Raw genomic sequence first — 19,397 nt, 5'->3', positions numbered from 1 at the left:
GGATCTGTAGGTCTTTCATCAGTACATCTCAAAGCAGTTATTTCTACCAGTTTCTGATTTGTCTGTGGTTTTACACAACCTGACTGAACAAGGAGGAGTTTATTCAACCTAAGGAGACTCTTCATTGAGGAAAGGGTGGTGGATTAGTAATACTTTGTGTGTGTGTGTGTATGTGTATGCACGTGTGTGTGATTGATCTCATTAAGAAGCAGTTTGTGCTCTGATGGTTTGATTGTTGCTATGCTACAATCCAGGAAAGAGCTGAAAGGGCTCAGGAGTGATGACAGCAATAGCAACAGAGGTTTTGAAGAGAATAGTCTGTAAAGTAAAGTAAAGAAACCAAATTTTTCCTGCTGTTTTCAAAAGTTGGGGTATGTTTCTTCCTGTCAGCTCTGCGGGGACTCTTACAGCTCCCTGCAAAGTGGGAGGCAAGTGTAAATTACCATCACTGTCACAAGGACAGGGACACGGGGGAAGTCAGAGTTTTAGAAATTGGTGTATTTTTGTTGCCAATCTCGCTTTTGTTTGCCAGGGTGGATCAATAGGATCGATACACAAGACAGCCGTCTCAGAGCAGAGAGGGAAAGCAGCGTCAAGTAGAAAACCTGTGGGGCTTTACAAATCATTCTCCTTTCACCTCCTGCTGCTTTCTCCACCCTCGGTACGTTGTGACTCCTCCTGGAGAGCGGTGATGCTGAAGTCTGTCTGGGCTGGATCAGCTCAGTCCCTTGTGGTGCTTTAGCCAGCTGGCAGTACAGGAGGACTCTGCTTTCCCTGCCACTGCTGCCTCCTCCTCCTGCTCTGCAGCAGGGGAAGGCTCCCATCTCTACATGCTGCATTTTCATGAATGCCTCTAACCAGCTATGAGAAAACAGCTTTTTAACCTGTGTGAATGAGCTCGAGTCTTAGATGGATTAACTTGTCTGGTAATTGAATTTACAAAGACTGAAAGTCGAGGTGCTTTCGTGTGAGTGGAGGACAGTACAGGAATGGGACTGTGACTACATGGAGAATGTGCTCTGGGGCTACAGCTCACCCACACTCTGCTCCGCTCACACTTTTGCAGGGGACCACAGAGAACATGTGCTGAGACCAAGTGCTGGGCAGAAGCAGCAGCGGGCTGGTGAAGATGGAGAATGGCACAGGGGACGAACAGAACCAAACTGGGCTGCCACTATCAAGTCAGGAAATAGTTACAGCTGAATACCAAGTGGTTACCATCCTCTTGGTCCTCCTCATATGCGGAATGGGCATCGTGGGCAACATCATGGTGGTTTTGGTGGTCCTCAGAACCAAACACATGAGAACTCCCACTAACTGCTATCTGGTGAGTCTGGCTGTGGCAGATCTCATGGTGCTTGTGGCTGCAGGACTACCCAATATCACAGAAAGCCTATGTAGATCCTGGGTTTATGGCTACGTGGGGTGTCTCTGCATCACTTATCTCCAGTACCTAGGGATCAACGCTTCTTCTTTTTCCATCACTGCCTTCACCATTGAGAGATACATAGCCATCTGCCACCCAATCAAAGCTCAATTCCTATGCACTTTTTCAAGAGCTAAAAAGATCATTATTTTTGTCTGGGCTTTCACCTCCATATACTGTATGCTCTGGTTTTTCTTGCTAGACCTTAATACAGTAGTCTACAAAGACACTACTGTTGTGTCCTGTGGCTACAAGGTGTCCAGGAGCTATTACTCTCCTATCTACATGATGGACTTTGGTATATTTTATGTTGTGCCAATGGTGTTGGCAACTGTCCTCTATGGCCTGATTGCTAGAATACTGTTCCTGAACCCCATCCCTTCGGACCCAAAGGAAAAGTCTAAGACATGGAGGAATGACGTGGCTCACCAAAACAAGCCTGTGAATTTCAAGATGACTAACAGGAGTTTCAATAGCACTATTGCTTCTCGAAGGCAGGTAGGAACAGCAGTCTGAAATGGCTTTCTGAAACCTAAAACCCACTTGTTTTATAGACCACTAGTTTAAACCTGTGGAAGGAGGTAAAATATATTCTCCTTTTTTGCTAAGTAGTCAAGCTGAAAAACTGTATACACATAAAAATGTATTTTTTTCTTATCTATTCATTATTACCTACTGCAAGGACTGAAAAATAAATAGCATTTTATCTCTTATATTAAAAAGCAGTCAGGAAGTGTCAATAAGGATGAAACATTTTTAACTATAGTTTCTTTACATTACAGCCTGTTAGTAATCCTGCCAAATATACAAAGTGACTCTTGAGTTATTTTTGAGATCTGAAGAGAAGGAAATAGCCTGGGAGTTCAGGAGACTTGAGGTTTTGTCCCAGCTAAGGCACTGTGTCACTCTGCTAATGCAGTCAAGTTGTTAGTTTTCCTGTCTCCAATTCTCCTGTGAAAAGTCTACTGAAGCAAGTCTGTATATAAAAGTGCTTTGTAAATGCTAAGGATCTTTGTTATTGTCTCTCATAAAATATTTTTATGTATTGATGGCTCAAAACTGAGGCATAGGTTTGACTACCTTCTTTTTATATTGTTAAATATGTATGCTGCAATGTGTAATTATACAAGTAGAATATAGTTAGTAGATTAATTTACGGCTATTTGCAATAAACCATGCCGCCTCATACACAGCATGCAGCAGGTAGCACAGTCGGATGCAGTGCTGAAAAATGCAGGGTGCATCGCTTTGCAGGTGGCTCTCTGGAGCAGGCTCCGGTTGGGTCAGGCAGCTTGATGTGAGCGTGGGGAAGCGATGCTCTGCACTGAGCGACTTGCCTTAGAGCCCTTGGCAGCCACTGCAACGCACTCCAGAGGGTCACTTTGCCCAGCGGGATGCTTCTACCTCCCTGCACTGTACAGTTCCCTCAGGAAGCAAAGCTGAGGTGTGCACCTTTTCAAACAAGCTGACTGCCTCCCTTGAGTGATGAGCTGAAATTTGTATTCCTATTATTTTATGTAGATTGCTGCTGTTTAATGAGAGGGACTGTTTTTCCTTATTACAGAGATTGCACTGACCTCAAAAGTTAACTGAGCTGCCTGCTGGAGCACCGAGTGCTCGCAGAGCACTAGAACCATGCCTTTAAACGCACAACTGAAACATGTGGGATAGGTTATATTTAATTATGTCTCTCCAGTTATAGTTAGTAGTCAGATTAGAAGTGTTTAATTTTGTTTTTCTTTGTCCATTAATTAGTAGAAGAAGATAATCTGCTTTTCAAGTTCTCAGTATCACTTTAGTATACGTGCTTGATTACATGTGCTTAGCATCGCTTGAAAAACAGACAAATCTTTTATATTGAGCGTTGCTGAATGTGGATACTGTTATATTATGAAACCAAAACAGTGAGGATTATAATGTGATGTCTTTTCTGTCTTGTAAAGACAGCAAGACTTTTTCTAAAAGCCTAAGTAACCTGATATTGATTGATTGTTTAAAGTAGCATCATTTTGAGTAAAGCTAGCATTTGCGTATAGTACAACATAGGAAGAAAAGCAAGGATAGTGTGGCATTATTAGTAGTATTTTTTATATAATAGCAGCATGCAAAATATAGCCAGTGGTGTAAAAAGGGAAAACAGAAGTCCATATTCAAAAAAATCTAAAATCTCAACAGTTAGTAAGACACACAAGTGAAAATTTCCTGCTGCTCAGGCAGAGACATGTATAGCTGACAGTATAGTTTGGCCTCGTAATGAGTTCTGCTGTCATGTAAAACTATCTAGATGCTTTCTTGGAACTGCACTTGCACTACAGGGATGGAGTTGCATACAATGTCAAGCATGCGATCTGTAGAAAAAGTGACTGAAAATGTGGTGTGCGTTTCCTAATTCTGTGGCAGTTCTCATATTTATCCAAGAACATTTCTACAAAATGAAATTTGTGCACATTCCTGTGGTGGGTTGGCTCCAGCTGACAGCCAAACACCCACCCAGCTGCCTATTCACTCCCCCCCACAGCAGGATGGGAGAGAAAATTGGAAGAACAGGAGTGAGAAAGCCCATGGGTCAAGATAAGGACTGGAAGATAACTTATCAGTTATTGTCATGGGCAATGCAGATTTGGCTTGGGGAAAATTAACTTCCTTTACTGCCAATTTATTGCCCCTTGTTGTAGCCACAAGTTACATTCAGTCCCTTCCGTGAGGCAACTGGCAGTGTGGGATGGGGGAGTTGCGATCAGGTTGCAGAGGTTTCTCTCTGCCAATCCTTCCTTTTCACTATTTTCCTGTTTCAGTGTGGGTCCTCCATGGGCTGCAGTCCCTTCAGGTGGTGCCTACTTCACCAAGGAGTGTCTCCTTCTCCTCTGACTTTGGTGTTCCCTCTGCTGTTTCTCACTCTTTTGTTCCCTTCGCCTCTCTCTTCTTCTCTCTTTCCAGCATTTTTGCCATTTCTTAAATATGTTTTCACAGAGGTGCCACCAGCTTGGCTGATGGGCTCAGCTTTGTCCTGTGGTGGGTCCATTGGAGCTGGATGGAACCATCTGGCATGGGGCAGCCCTGATACTCTTCTCAGAGAGGCCACTCCTGCAGCCTCCCCACTGTCAAAGTCTGGGCATGGACATTCAGTACTGTTACATTGAGTGGTTATGATTAATTATTATTATAATTAACCTATTATGAGCTCACATTTACACAATATATCAGAACGAAACAGTAAGTTAGATAGGTTTCCTCAGCCTTCACGAAGGTTTACCTCAGGGATTTCATAACCATTTTTGACAATGATAAATCCAACATGGCAGTACATGAATTGATTTACCCACTTAGTCTGACCTGTATTGGTTGACTAATCTGGATTTAGTTTGGCCCAGACTGCCAGGTCTTCCCATTGTCTTTAATTTTCTTGGGACATCCCATTACCTGTTTTGAAAATCTTTTTTTTGTTAAAAATGGTCAAAACTTGTTTTTTATCTGGGCTTTGTTCCCTACCTTGTCATAGAGTGGCTGTGTTTGTGTTGAAGAGCACTATCTGAAGCTGTTTCCAGCTCATGGCTGAAATAGATTCCATCATCCTGTTGTTTTTTAGACTTTTTTTTTAACCTATATTATTGTGTTAGCATATAGCTATCTGTACTGTGAGCTTTCTGTTTCTATGTCAGCTTCCAGGAATTAGTCTTCTATATACAATCAATACGTTCTATTGCGAGTCATACAGTTATGCAATGTCAGTTGTTTTCTTCAAAAATGGCAATACATCATTGGGGTTTCTGGTATGAAAGTTAGCCCAGAATTAGAAGCTGATGGACTGAAAATGTGATTAGCAACTTGGAAACCATCCTGGATTCAACACTTAGGATGCTTCCTCACACCTGGCACCAATGGAAAGAGCAGGGCAAGAGAGAAAAAACCCTGATGTGGCATGCAGAATAGCTCTTACTCAGGGAGAAAGCAAATAGAGAGTAAAATAACCATTTCCTCACCACTGTGGAGGACAGTTATCTGAGCTGAGGCAAGGCAGGTGGATGGGGGGATCAGCAGTGAGATAAACAGGAGGGATGCAGGTGTCTGCTACTGAAGGAGAATAGATGGACCATGTTCAGTTTTGTTGGAACAGATATTTTCAGTCTCTGATGTAAACAGACATAATGGCAGCACTGAAGGGGAAAAAAGTGGTCAGTTGGCCAGAGGACTTCTGTTTTGTTTTCAAAACAGAACGGCAATTTAGATAATTCTATGGTTTAGAAAGAAGGTCTGGAATATATATTAGAATGGTGAGTCAAGCCTACTTTAACATTTTTTTCCTGAGAGATGTCTAGAGATGAACGCAGAATGAGGCTATACCACATCTCCAGTGAAGGAAAATCAGCTCTTCCAGTAGAAAGTGGTTCTCTACTTATTCGTTCCATTCCCTGCCTTCACCCTCCCACCACACAATTTAAAAGTCACTGAACTATGTTAGTTCTAGGAAATATTTTTTTCATTCCAATGTTTGGAAAGCTAACAGGAACAAAATCTGTTTACTAAAGGATCAATATCCCCATATCAACAACCACCAACAGACAAAGCCTTCAAAGTACTCTTCAAGGCTCCCTGAAGTTTTCATTCAAAGCACTGCAAGACAAAACTGAACAGGGAAGACAAGCAAAAGCAACAGGCATAAAAAATCAGTCCCTTTTTTAAGTGTCAAAAGAGATGGAAAGGCACAAAATAAACTTTCTTTTCTCATAAAGTATCTCCATTTCCAACACATTTTTGTTTCACTGAACAACATCTGTTACCACTGATATTGGACAACTGCTGAAATTATGAGTTATTTGTTTACACTGAAAACTACAGTTCTGCCAAGGAAAGGAGCACCAATACATACCCATAGGATGTGTCAAACTCCATTCTTACATGCACTTCCGAAGAGCTAAATCAATCCACTCATGTAATATTTATTCTGTTTTACAGAACTGTACTGGATAGCAGGGTGTAATATATGTATTTTAAAGTTTTCAAAAAGAAAAGTAGTTTTATTTGACACTCAGGCACTCCTTCGTACATGGGAGTACATTTCCAATTCACTTTTTTATTTTCCATCAGTCTCCCGGTGTCCTAGAAGGAACACAAACCAGTTCATTCTGCCTCTTCTGTGTCAGAAGCTAAATCCAGCTGATTCACAATTTATGGAAATCAGTAAGAGTCATTTATTGCCTTTGCAGAGCTTTTGATGAGCCAGTACAGGTCAATAGGCAACACCTGACTTTCTCCTGAGGGAAGATCTCTTCCAGAAGGCGGCAAGATGTTGGTATGCTCCATTTTCAGAGGAATCAGTTTGTGCTCAAGGCTACGTGGTGGTAGGCCCTGAGGAATCAGCTACTGTGTTAAACTTGGTTTTAGTGTTGAAATATGCAGGTAAACCTTCAAGCATGTGTTTCGTTTGTGACTTAAAGATAAATCTTAAACACCTCTTAGGTCTGATGGAGCTGGTCATGACTGCGTTGAATGGGCTTTCAGTTGTGTTTGCAAAGAAAATAACCTTGCTAGACTGAAGTTCATATATAGCTGAAAATACTGTGGGAAAGCATTTGACTGCCAATAAGGGGTGCCAGTGATAAACAGTGACATAATATTCTTTGCAACAGAAGATTAGAGGAAAATGAAAAGGTGACTAAGAGTAAGGTGAGACCTCTTCGACCACAGAGAAACTAGAGTATTTCTGCTGAGTGATTTGCACAATTTGAACCTCATAAATCAGAGTCAAATAATCCTGGTGTACACATTTCCTCAAGTTAAACAGGAGAGAAAGTGAGAAAGCAAAATTTTCCAGCACCCTTCAATTGAACCCAGGACACAGTAGCTGAAACTTCAAAGCTTAACAGAGGAAAGATCAATGTGATTAGAAGAGGATATCATGACAAAGAGTATCTCTTAAGGCCAGACAGTTCAAAGTCTCATTTACTTGATTCAGAGCCAAAGAAGGAACTTCAATGCAAATTCAATGTTGAGATTTATTTAACAACTATATGATCATTTGGACAGATGATCACAGGTCCTGAGGAAGTGAATTGCAGTTTATTTCTACCCACTTACCAGAAAATACAGACTGTGAATTTGGAGCTGTCCCATTAAACACATAATTTGAACGTGTAAAGAATCCTGGACCTCATGAAGCACTGGGAACGTGATCCAAAGGATTATGATCCAACAAGGGACTTGGTCCCAGATCCCTCAGGACCTTAGATAAAAGAAATTTCCCTCCAATACTTTGTTATAATTTCACAGAATCACTGAGGCTGGCAGGCACCTCTGGAGATCATCCAGTCCAGCCCCAGTGGTAATACCATTTTCAGTGGTGCTGTGGTAGGCTGAAGACATCTGTCTTCTTAGCCTACCAGGTAGCTGTTCTTCTGCCACTTTGCTTTAGTTTCTTCATTGCAGTTGCAAAGGCAGATGCAACAGTTAAATCTCTTATTTTTCAGGCATGCATATGATTATATTAGCCTACCAATTTGTGTCTTTGATATTCCAAAATGGCCTGTTACTGGTACTTACAAACCATCCATATTGTTAAGTCTACCAGAAAACACATTCACTGACTATATCCTAATCAAAATGAACAGCAGTTGAGCAAACATTAACTGTAGTTAGAGGCATTTATCACACATAAATAGTAATGTGTGTACATAAATTCAATATGGAAAAAATATAAGTGCCTGTACCAAAGGTTTGACCAGATTGTACATTACCAAAAATAGCAGAGAAACCAAATTCAATATAATCAGCTCATTGCCTCTATCAAGCAGCAGTTCATATTCAACTTACTTTCACACACGTTACAGCTTCAACTTTACACATGCCTGAAATTCAAGCTAATCATCCTTTGGTCTTTACTCATAATGATAGAATCATAGAATCATACAGAATCACAGAATCACAGAATCACAGAATCAGCCAGGTTGGAAGAGACCTCAGGGATCATCGAGCCCAACTGCTGCCCCTACACCACCCTGTCAACTAGACGATGGCACTAAGTGCCATGGCCAGTCTTTTCTTAAACACATCCAGGGATGGTGACTCCACCACCTCCCTGGGCAGCCCATTCCAATGTCTAATAACCCTTTCTGTAAAGAAATTCTTCCTGATGTCCAACCTGAACCTCCCCTGGCGAAGCCTGAGGCTGTGTCCTCTTGTCCTATCGCTAGTTGCCCGGGAGAAGAGGCCAACTCCCACTTCACTACAACCTCCCTTCAGGTAGTTGTAGACTGCAATAAGGTCACCTCGGAGCCTCCTCTTCTCCAGGCTAAACAACCCCAGCTCCCTCGAGCCGTTCCTCGTAGGACAGACCCTCCAGACCCTTCACCAGCTTGGTCGCCCTCCTCCTTAAACACGCCCAGGAGTGAGTGTTTAAGGCCAGACTGGATGAGGCTTTGAGCAACTTGGTCTAGTGGAAAGGTGTCCCTGCCTGTGGCAGGGGGGTTGGAACTAGATGATCTTTAAGGTCCCTTCCAACTGAAACCATTCTATGAGAAGGACTAGTGGGAGATGTGAGTGTCGGTGGCCGTCTTGGGAGTAGCGACCATGAAATGTTAGAGTTTTCGATAGTGGGGGAAGTAAGGAGGGGCAAGAGTAGAACTCCTGTCTTCATAGGAGAGGTGCTCCAGCACTCTGATCATATTCGTGGCCCTCCTCTGGACTCGTTCCAACAGCTCCATGTCCTTCTTCTGTTGGGGACCCCAGAGCTGAACACAGTACTCCAGATGGGGTCTCACGAGAGCAGAGTAAAGGGGCAGAATCACCTCCCTCAACCTGCTGGCCACACTTCTTTTGATGCAGCCCAGGATACGGTCGGCCTTCTGGGCTGCAAGCACGCACTGCTGGCTCATGTTGAGCTTCTCATCAACCATCACCTCCAAATCCTTCTCCTCAGGGCTGCTCTCAATCCATTCTCTGCCCAGCCTGTATTTGTGCTTGGGATTGCCCTGACCCACATGCAGGACCTTGCACTTGACCTTGTTGAACTTCATGCAGTTCGCACAGGCCCAGCTCTCAAGCCTGTCAAGGTCCCTCTGGATGGCATCCCTTCCCTCCAGCGTGTCGACCCCACCACACAGCTTGGTGTCGTCGGCAAACTTGCTGAGGGTGCACTCAACCCCACTGTCCATGTCGCCAACAAAGATGTTAAACAGGACCGGTAATCTTCCTTTCTGTATCTTTACACCACAAAGTACCATAAGTATCAAAATAGATCTCAACACTTCTTTTTCTTTGCTTTTTCATATATAGCACCAGCACAATCCCACTTGATTCTAAACTGTCTTTGCTTGCAGAAATAAAAGAAATAATGGTTCCTATTTGAACTTTGAAAGATTTAGCCACTTGTTTTATAGTTCCTGTTTAGGACAATTAATTCAGAGCACATGTGTACCTGTGAAGGTAAAAGTTGAAGGTTGATCACAGTTTCCCCTCTTGTCCTTTATAGGCATTATATTCCCAAGCCTTTTATTAAAAAGACAAGAGGGAAAGAGAGGTTTCATTTCATGAACAGAAAATCTGTTATTCAAAGTATTCAGAGCAGATTTCACAATAAAACAAAGGTTCACTAACAAGGAACACCAACCAACATTAAATGTTTCATTATAGCATACAGTGCAAGGGAGAAAAGGTATTTCTGCCTTTTGTTTTTTTTTTTTCTGTGGGTGCTTAGTTTTGCTAACAGTGCTGCTTTTTTTTTTTTTTTTCTAGCAGCACAGGTACTAGGATCTATCAGAATTTCTAAAACATTAATGCTTTTTCTTCTGAAGATTTGAATCATTTTGTTCTGCTCAGAAGCAATAAAATGTCCTGCAGGAAGAACAGAGTGAGAGAACTCAAAACTGAAGGATAGAAAAGGGATTTGCCTGTCACACAGGAAAACTTTGAAAATGTGGGGAAAATTAAAACCTTTTTTTCTAAGAGTACCTGTTCTGTGAGCTACCTTGACAAGCAACTCATTACCTTTTCAGAGAGCAAGAGGCCAGGGGAAGCAGATGGGAAGACAAGGAAGCAGTCTAGTCCCCTTTTATAATGGCTAAGAGCCCATATATTGCCTGGCTGATGTGCTCATGGAATCACAGCCTGAGCTGTGTGCGTCCTTTTCTCTTTCCCGTATGCTCCTCATCTGTCTGGTCCTCCAGATCAGATCCTGGTTCTGGCTATGTTCTCTCCCACACTTCCATTTTATCGCACCTAGCTCAGCCAACAGATTGCCAATATATATTCAATATATTCATTAATGACTTGGGTGAGGGAATAGAGTGCACTGTCAGCAAGTTCACTGATGACACAAAACTGGGAGGAGCGACTGACACCCCAGAAGGCTGTGCTGCCATTCAGAGAGACCTGGACAGGCTGGAGAGTTGGGCGTGGAGAAATTTAATGAAATATAACAAGGGCAAGTGTAGAGTCCTGCATCTGGGCAAGAACAACCCCATGTGTGAGTACAAGTTGGGGACAGAGCTGTTGGAGACCAGCATAGGGGAAAGGGACCTGGGGGTCCTAGTGGACAGCAGGATGACCATGAGCCAGCAATGTGCCCTTGTGGCCAAGAAGGCCAATGGCATCCTGGGGTGTATTAGAAGGGGTGTGGTCAGCAGGTCAAGAGAGGTTCTCCTCCCCCTCTACTCTGCCCTGGTGAGGCCGCATCTGGAATATTGTGTCCAGTTCTGGGCCCCTCCCTTCAAGAAGGACAGGGAACTGCTAGAGAGAGTCCAGCACAGAGCCACGAAGATGATTAAGGGAGTGGAACATCTCCCTTATGAGGAGAGGTTGAGGGAGCTGGGTCTCTTTAGCTTGGAGAAGAGGAGACTGAGGGGTGACCTCATTAATGTTTATAAATATGTAAAGGGCAAGTGTCATGAGGATGGAGCCAGGCTCTTCTCAGTAACGTCTATTGACAGGACAAGGGGCAACGGGTGCAAGCTGGAACACAGGAGGTTCCACATAAATATGAGGAAAAACTTCTTTCCGGTGAGGGTGACCGAACACTGGAACAGGCTGCCCAGAGAGGTTGTGGAGTCTCCTTCTCTGGAGACATTCAAAACCCGCCTGGACGCGTTCCTGTGTGACATGATCTAGGTAGTCTTGCTCCGGCAGAGGGATTGAACTAGATGATCTTTCGAGGTCCCTTCCAATCCCTAACATTCTGTGATTCTGTGATTCTGTAATTTTTTTCTTGTCCATCTGTAATATGAACACTGAATTACGTTATTTGCAGGTAGATGTCATACTTTCCCAAAGGAATTCCTAGTTTCCCCGGGTATCAAGGGGACTGTGAAAAGTAAATACAGCCTTAGATAGCAAATGTGTTTGTTTATACTTGAGATGTGATCCAACTCACTTAACATTATGCGTACCTCACAAAGTTAGTTGCTTAGTCCAATCAAATAATCTAAGGTCTCTCCATGGTTGATTAAAACAGGTAGGTTACCCTCTAGAGAAAGTAATCTTTTAGACATTGATGCAGTATGTGATGACCTGCCTCCTAGAGAAACCCCTCTGTTCTCTGTCAGCAGAGCAAGCACAGATTCCAGCTTGCAAGGCAAGATAAGTTTTGTATGTCTTACATGAAATCCTCAATCGTATCGCTTGGTTTCACTCGTGGTGTTATTATATCAAGACCTTAATCCTTTTATTTATTGAATTCTCCTCCTCATTGTGCAACTTTTGGATTACAAAATCATGGACTGGCATATACAATCTCTGTGCATTGCAATGAACACTACCAAGCACAAGAAAGATAGATACTATTACATTCCTTTAAAACACCAGAGTGACTCTATGGCACAGTAGCTTAGTAAGTATGACTATTACTTTTACCTATCAATGTAAGTTTAGTATTCAAAGGAGAAGGAAGCGACTACCAAACTGTGAGTACCATGATAATGAAAATGTCTCGTAAAAGCACTTCCTTAGAATCACAAGCTTTTGGAGCAGGAAGGAAAAGAAGAATATTAGTTCAGAATTAAAATATTGGGAATCTGTTTAGTAAAAAACTTTTAAAATATTTTTCAGAACATTCTCAGAAACCAAAAGATAGGGCTTGAAGAGTGGTTGCACGCAGCCAGGAACACATTCAATCTCAAGCATGTCACTATCATCCAAAATACACTTGAAATTTGGACTAAAATGGATTTGCTCAAAGCCTTTTAATCATGTTTTCAATCTCCTCAACTAAGAATCATTTGTATGTACTCTGAGTATAAGATACGCAGTGCATATTCATGAGAAAAATGCAGCCCCATCCATCCCAAGCAACATTTTGGATGTGGATAAGAAAGCAGCTTTGGCCTAAATCATGTGTTTAGAAGCCGGGTTCATCTATAAAGGCAAACTCAGGTGTGAAAAAATTCTGGGGCATGCTTGCAGGATCTTTGGGTCAGAAGCCCTGAGTGATGCCTCAGCCTGCAGTGGGGTGACAAATCCTCTGGCCACACTGGGGACAAAGTAAGGGGTGCCAGAGCACCTTCTAGGTGCTGCTGTCATTTGCACATAGGTCATGCCAGAGCACCTTCTAGGTGCTGCTGTCATTTGTACATAGGTTGTGCCAGAGCACTTTCTAGATGCTGCTGTCACTTGCACATAGGTCGTGCTCTGAGGTAGCTGAGCATGAAAAACCACTGGCTTTGGAGCCAGCTTAGGGAGGATTTAGCAAGGAGCAAATAGCTATGTGAACTGAGGGCCAGGCAGTGGGTCTCAGACACACAACCACTACTGGTTAGATGGATCAGGCAACTGAATTTCTGTCTGGCAATAGAGAGCTTGTGCCAGATTTGCGGTTTTTGACAGCTTTGGAAGGACATGCACTGCATCCAGTTTAAAATTATGATGAATTCTCATTACCCTGCACTGACCGAACGACCAAGAGGTGCTATCAAAGAGGCGCCATCCATGGCCACATGCTTCTGCCTCTTCTCTTGCACTAACTGTAGACTCTGTGGCAGTGTATGGGTACGTGAGTTGGATCATTGACCTAAGCAAACCAAAAATCGGCTGTACAGAGAAGTGCTTAGTTTTCAGCTGGACCAGCAGTCTGACCTGACCCACACCCTTATCCTTGGGGCCAGCATAAGGAGGGAGATGAGAATAGGATTGCTTTTTTAGCTGCAGTCACAGGTTACTTTGGCTTCAGTTTGTGCCAAGACCAGGAAATTGTGGAGTCTGAGCACTGCAAGACAATGTCTTACCTGGCATAAGGTAAGACTTCATGCTGTGACCATAATATTTTTTTATCCAGTGCTAAGAGCCAGTTCTAATATATTGTCAAATCACAGCCTCAGTAAGATGAACATGGCAGAAGTACAAGCTAGTGGTGTTAGATAGAAAGAAAATGCACATCAAACTGCCAGTATACATAAATTCAGCTAATAGTTTGCACACTACATACATATATGTCTTTGAGGCATATAGGACACAGTCGAAGAGTAACATCCTTTTCTTCATTGCTGTAAAGTGTTAATTGTGTGACTCTAAAATATCCCCTTCCTGACAGTAAGATCAATTTGCTTCTAGTTCAACCCAGGATTCAAACTGACAGCTGCACCACTGTAAGTTATTCTCTGAGCAATTGTTCATTGAAGACATGCTCAGAAGAAATGTAAATTGCCAATGATCGGTAGGTATGATAACAGAGTCCCCTGCTGAGCTTCTGGTACTGAAGTACTTTGACGCCTCTGTAGATTATTAGCCACCTGCCCTCTGAATGCCTGAACTGATGCTACACATCTGTTAGTTGGGCTAAGTCCCGTTGTTAATACAAGCTCCATAAATGGTTACTTTCTTCCTTTAAATGTGGATTATTTTCCATGATGAACGATTATTCTCGGTTGAACGGATTTGCTCGGGTCAGGAGGCACAGGCTGGAGACGAGTTCGAGGGAGGAGAGGCAGCAGGTGAGGAGTCCTGAGTCCTCCTCAGCCATAGCAGGTCAGTACTCAGTCACCTCGCTCTTTGCAGCCACATTCACAGGACTGGTCCTTTTAGAAGTGGTTTGGAGATAAGGAAAAATCATCCTTTTATCTACCTGAGACATTCACATTTGCATTTTGCTCTATTACAATGGATATTTGTTCACAGCAAAAAAGAAAAGCAGTCTAGAAGTATAAGGAAATGTATCAGTCAAGTGACAAAAAAGGAGGTAATATTTCTCAGTCTCATTTTTTACTTTTACTGAACACAGCTGTAGGGAAATCAAAAGTGAGGGTGAAGGGAGAAGAATTATAGGATAAAATTGTAGCCTTTGAATATGTACATTTAGATAGATAAAGATACATCAGTTTGTAGAGTAACTTTGCTCTTCATCCCATTCTTTATCATAATACCTATAACAAAAACAACAAATTGGGTTATATGTATATGTGTCTTTCTAGATAGCTAGAAGAAAATACATCTCTTAGGCAATGAGATTTCAGGCTTTCCATATAATGAACTATCTGATCAGAAGATGAGAGAATTATATACTCTCTTATAACTTCAAACTAAAAAACACACCTAAAACTAGCATTTATTTATGAGGGATTTTAGTGGAGTTATCTGTCTGTCCCCCTGGAAACAATTGAAACTCTTTTCAATTGACATCTATCCTTTCTGCAAGCAATGAAATTGTAACCCATGCAACCAGAATGTATCCTGTGGTTACAGGAGTTGCTGCTTCATTGAAGTGTAACTTCAGGTACCCAGAAAGAAGGAATAAAGCAAAGGTAAAAAGAAGTTCCTTAAACTAATCTGTCAATAGGCAACCACAGTTTTATGTCAAGCAGAAAGGCAAAGAGTAAAAAAAACCATAATCAAAAGCAGCAGTTGTACCTCACCAAAATCAGTGCCAATGCTTTCCAGTTCACATACACAGAGTTCATCTCCTGACTCACATGAGGCTGTGCCACCGTACTGTCCCACTGCCACATCTCACTGTGCTTTCTACCTTGTTTATTAACATCTTTCAAACTTTCTTTAATGTAGAGACTAGGGAATACCGTATATACTAGATTTAAATTATTTACCCTCACAGAATCACAGAATCACACAATCACAGAATCAACCAGGTTGGAAGAGACCTCAGGGATCATCGAGTCCAACCATTAAACCACTCTTTTTATAGTGGTTTTTTTTTTTTTCTAATTTTTAAATTGTTTCCTATTCATTTCAGCTATCTTGGTTATCCCCAAAGGTTGTTCTTTTCTTTACTCAAAAGAAATTTGCACAATAGATTAAAGTTCTTATAATAATCAAGTTTTATTGATAATCCCTTTTTTCCTGGCTTTATAAACTTTAATTGACATTTCAGATTAAACATAAAATAATGAAGATCTAATTAAATATCGAGGATTTGAGGAATAAGAATAAACTTAATTATTTTTTTTCCCATTATTTTTGGCTTTTGGAAATTCTTTTAGGGTGGCTGTTAGAGTAGATAATCTGAAGGTTCAATTCCTCTACAGACTATACTAGTCTAAAGGAAGATATCTAATGTGATTGGAAAAAAAATGGGTTTAGACCCCTTTTTTTCCGTTTGAATCAACAGCTCCTTCCAGTTTGAGACATTGCAAAGTCTAAGGTCTACAACAATTAGCTTACTGGGATGTCACCTGGAAAAAGTCATTTAACAAAACTAGGAGGAATTTGGAGCCTTTTTTTTTGTTCTACTTACTGTAGAAAACCTTTCTGAATCAAGCATTGATCAGAACTTCCCAGCTGAAGAGTCTGTCTGTAGTTTTGCTTTGCCCCTAGAGATGTAGGAATGCACATGTTCCTTCCAAGAGGAGTACTAACCTTCTCCCCATCTTCTGTCTGCCTCTGTGTTCCCCCAGGTTACCAAGATGTTGGCCGTGGTGGTAGTCCTATTTGCATTTCTATGGATGCCCTACCGCACGCTGGTCGTGGTCAATTCCTTTCTCTCCAGCCCCTTCCAAGAAAACTGGTTCCTGCTATTTTGCAGAATCTGTATTTATTTAAATAGTGCCATCAATCCTGTGATTTACAATCTCATGTCCCAGAAATTCAGAGCAGCTTTCAGGAAACTCTGCAACTGCCAGCAGAAACGGGACAAGAAACCAACCAACTACACTGTGGCCCTAAATTATAACGTCATCAAAGAGTCTGATCACTTCAGCACTGAACTAGAAGATATTACCGTCACCAATACCTATCTGTCCTCTGCAAAATTGTCCCTTGGTGATACGTGTTTGTCGTCTGAGGTAAAGGTTAATACATTTTAATGTTTGGTGTATATTCTTCATGAACCAGAGCATGTTCATGTGCATGGGGCTGCGATGGGATAGCTTTCAGCTGGGGCAGCATAGCGAAGGACCAGGGACGGCTGGTGGTGACAGCTGATATGCCACCAAACAGGGCACGGTAGAAAGAGAGAACTACCCAGCTCTGGAAAGTGATGCTCTCAAAGTGCCTTGTGCAGAGCACGATGTGACTGGGAGGATCTGGGATATGGGGAAGGATGAGGAGAAACTTGTAGGTTAAGCCTTACTCCCTGAGGAGCAGGAGGGAATGGTGGAGCATCAGAGAGTGGTGCTCAGGCATGGCGCCTCATGTATGTGTCTGGCGGGAGGGTGGACATTGGTGTCTGAGCTCAAAGATTCCTCCTGGGCATGCTCTGGCTGCCTGCAGGAGGACAATGGGGCATTTTCTCGTACCTCAGCCCTGGCTCCAGCATGGGGTTAACTAGCCCAGTGCCACCCTGCAGCTGGTGCTAAGAGAAAGACAACAGATCTCCCCTACAACAGCACTCTGGTCCTGAGAGTGCTGAAGCCACATCCATTTCTGTTCTATCTGCACCATCCCCATGTGTAGCATATCTCTCTAACTCAGCTCTCTTCTACATGATGATGCATGTTAGAGCTTTCATGATGCTTTCTTACACAGTACTACTTAAATGCTGTTCATAAGCCTGTATACCTTAGATCTTACAACATATATGATACACAGAGGCTTAGTTTTTCAAGTGCACCCTCAGTAAGTTTGCAGACAACACCAAGTTGGGCGGGAGAGTTGATCTGCTTGAGGGTAGGAAGGCTCTGCAGAGGGATCTGGACAGGTTGGATCAATGGGCCGAGGCCATTTGTATGAGGTTCAACAAGGCCAAGTGCTGGATCCTGCACTTGGGTCACAACAACCCCATTCAATGCTACAGGCTTGGGGAAGAGTAGCTGGAAAGCTGCCTGGCGGAAAAGGACCTGGGGGTATTGGTGGACAACTGGCTGACTATGAGCCAGCAGCGTGCACATGTGGCCAAGAAGGCCAAGAGCATCCTGGCTTGTATCAGAAATAGTGTGGCCAGCAGGACTAGGGAAGAGATCGTCCCTCTGTACTCGGCACTGGTGAGGCTGCACCTTGAATACTGTGTTCAGTTTTGGGCCTCTCACTACAAGAAAGACATTGAGGTGCTGGAGCGAGTCCAAAGAAGGGCAACGAAGTTGGTGAAGGGTTCAGAGAACAAGTCTTATGAGGAATGGCTGAGGGAACTGGGGTTGTTTAGTCTGGAGAAAAGGAGGCTGAGGGGAGACCTTATCACTCTCTACAGCTACCTGAAAGGAGGTTGTAGTGAGGTGGGTGTTGGTCTCTTCTCCCAGGTAACAAGTGATAGGATGAGAGGAAACGACCTCAGGTTGCACTAGGGGAGGTTTAGATTGGATATTAGGAAAAATTTCTCCACCAAAAGGATTTATCAAGCATTGGAACAGGCTGCCCAGGGAAGTGGTTGAGTCACCATCCCTGGAGGTATTTAAAAGATGTGTAAGTGTGGTGCTTAGGGACATGGTTTAGTGGTGGACTTGGCAGTGTTAGGTTAATGGTTGGACTCGATCTTAAAGGTTTAGTGATGGACTGGACAATACTAGGTTTATAGTTGGACTTCATGATCTTAAAGGTCTTTTCCAACCTGAATGATTCTATTATTCATTTCCTTTTGCAGATGATATGAAAACGAAAAATATTTCTTAGTTTGCTTCTTCTCTCCTAACTTTCAGGCCTGAAGTCCACCTTGTTCTGAGTATGCAGTCATATAAAACCTTTGGATTCTCTCTTCCCACCAACCTGAAAGAAATGTAAAGGCACTTCTGCTCACAGATTTGCAGGAGTTACCATATGTCTCTACCCACCTGTCTGTATCCTACTAGAAAAAGCAGCCTCCTGGGGAGTGAAAAGAATATACTACTAACTGAACGAATCACTTAACAAATCCTTCATCTCATGTACTGGCCAACAGCAGTCTGCGCTCTCAGAAAGAGCAAGGCTGCCCAGGACGTCTCCATGGTCGCAGAGCCAGACAGTGGATGATGATCCCAGTGAAGGTGGCAGGCGAGGAGAGGAGCTGCCCTCCTGTGTGGCTGCTGCCTGTCCCGAGAGGTCTCGCACCACACTGGGCAGTGCCAGCAGGGCCCTGTCCCACAGCAGCTGTTGATTACAGTAATTACTTGCCATTGACTCCCTCATCCTGCAGCAGTGCAAATCTGATTGCAGGCATCATAACACACTTCAATAAGCAGATATCTGATGGCAAAGAGCACAAAATCATGGTTTTTTTTCTTTTTTTTTCTTTTTCTTTACCTTGAACAGCATGAAATAGGAAGACCATTCAATGAATTCACGGCAGTGAATAAACAAATCAAAAAGTCAGTAGGAAGCTTTAAAAAAATCTTATTTTTTTCAGCAAGCTACTTTATAGATGTACCATTTTAACTGTAAGTCTCAGCTAATATTGAATCCTGTCTGAACTTGACCTGTATTGAAGAGTATTGGACAGGCTTTTACTAGTTCATTTTGTCTTGGTTCAATAGTAATTTTGTCTCAGACTGCTACAGGGGGTTTATAGCTTCAAAATAGATAATGTCTAGGGAAAAGAGGAAAATTCAGTGAAAAATGTCACTTTTTTTTATTTTTCATCTCAAAGGTTGTCCATTAGAATACTTCAGGACATAAAAAAGTTTTTTGAAAGATTGAT

General features: G+C 42.5%; 1 protein-coding gene across 1 annotated transcript; it reads left to right on the top strand.

Annotated features, from left to right (window-relative positions):
* The first annotated feature begins 1,129 nt into the window (after positions 1-1,129).
* TRHR (thyrotropin releasing hormone receptor) lies at positions 1,130-16,659 on the top strand. The gene is made up of 2 exons (XM_068397079.1): positions 1,130-1,924; positions 16,252-16,659. Exons 1-2 carry the CDS (start codon positions 1,130-1,132, stop codon positions 16,657-16,659), a joined length of 1,203 nt encoding a protein of 400 aa, XP_068253180.1.
* The last annotated feature ends 2,738 nt before the right edge of the window (positions 16,660-19,397 follow it).

Source organism: Nyctibius grandis, chromosome 3, assembly GCF_013368605.1.
Source record: "Nyctibius grandis isolate bNycGra1 chromosome 3, bNycGra1.pri, whole genome shotgun sequence".
Taxonomy (NCBI): domain Eukaryota; kingdom Metazoa; phylum Chordata; class Aves; order Nyctibiiformes; family Nyctibiidae; genus Nyctibius; species Nyctibius grandis.
Note: the sequence above shows the minus strand (reverse complement) of the source record. Positions and strands in the feature narration are given on the sequence as shown.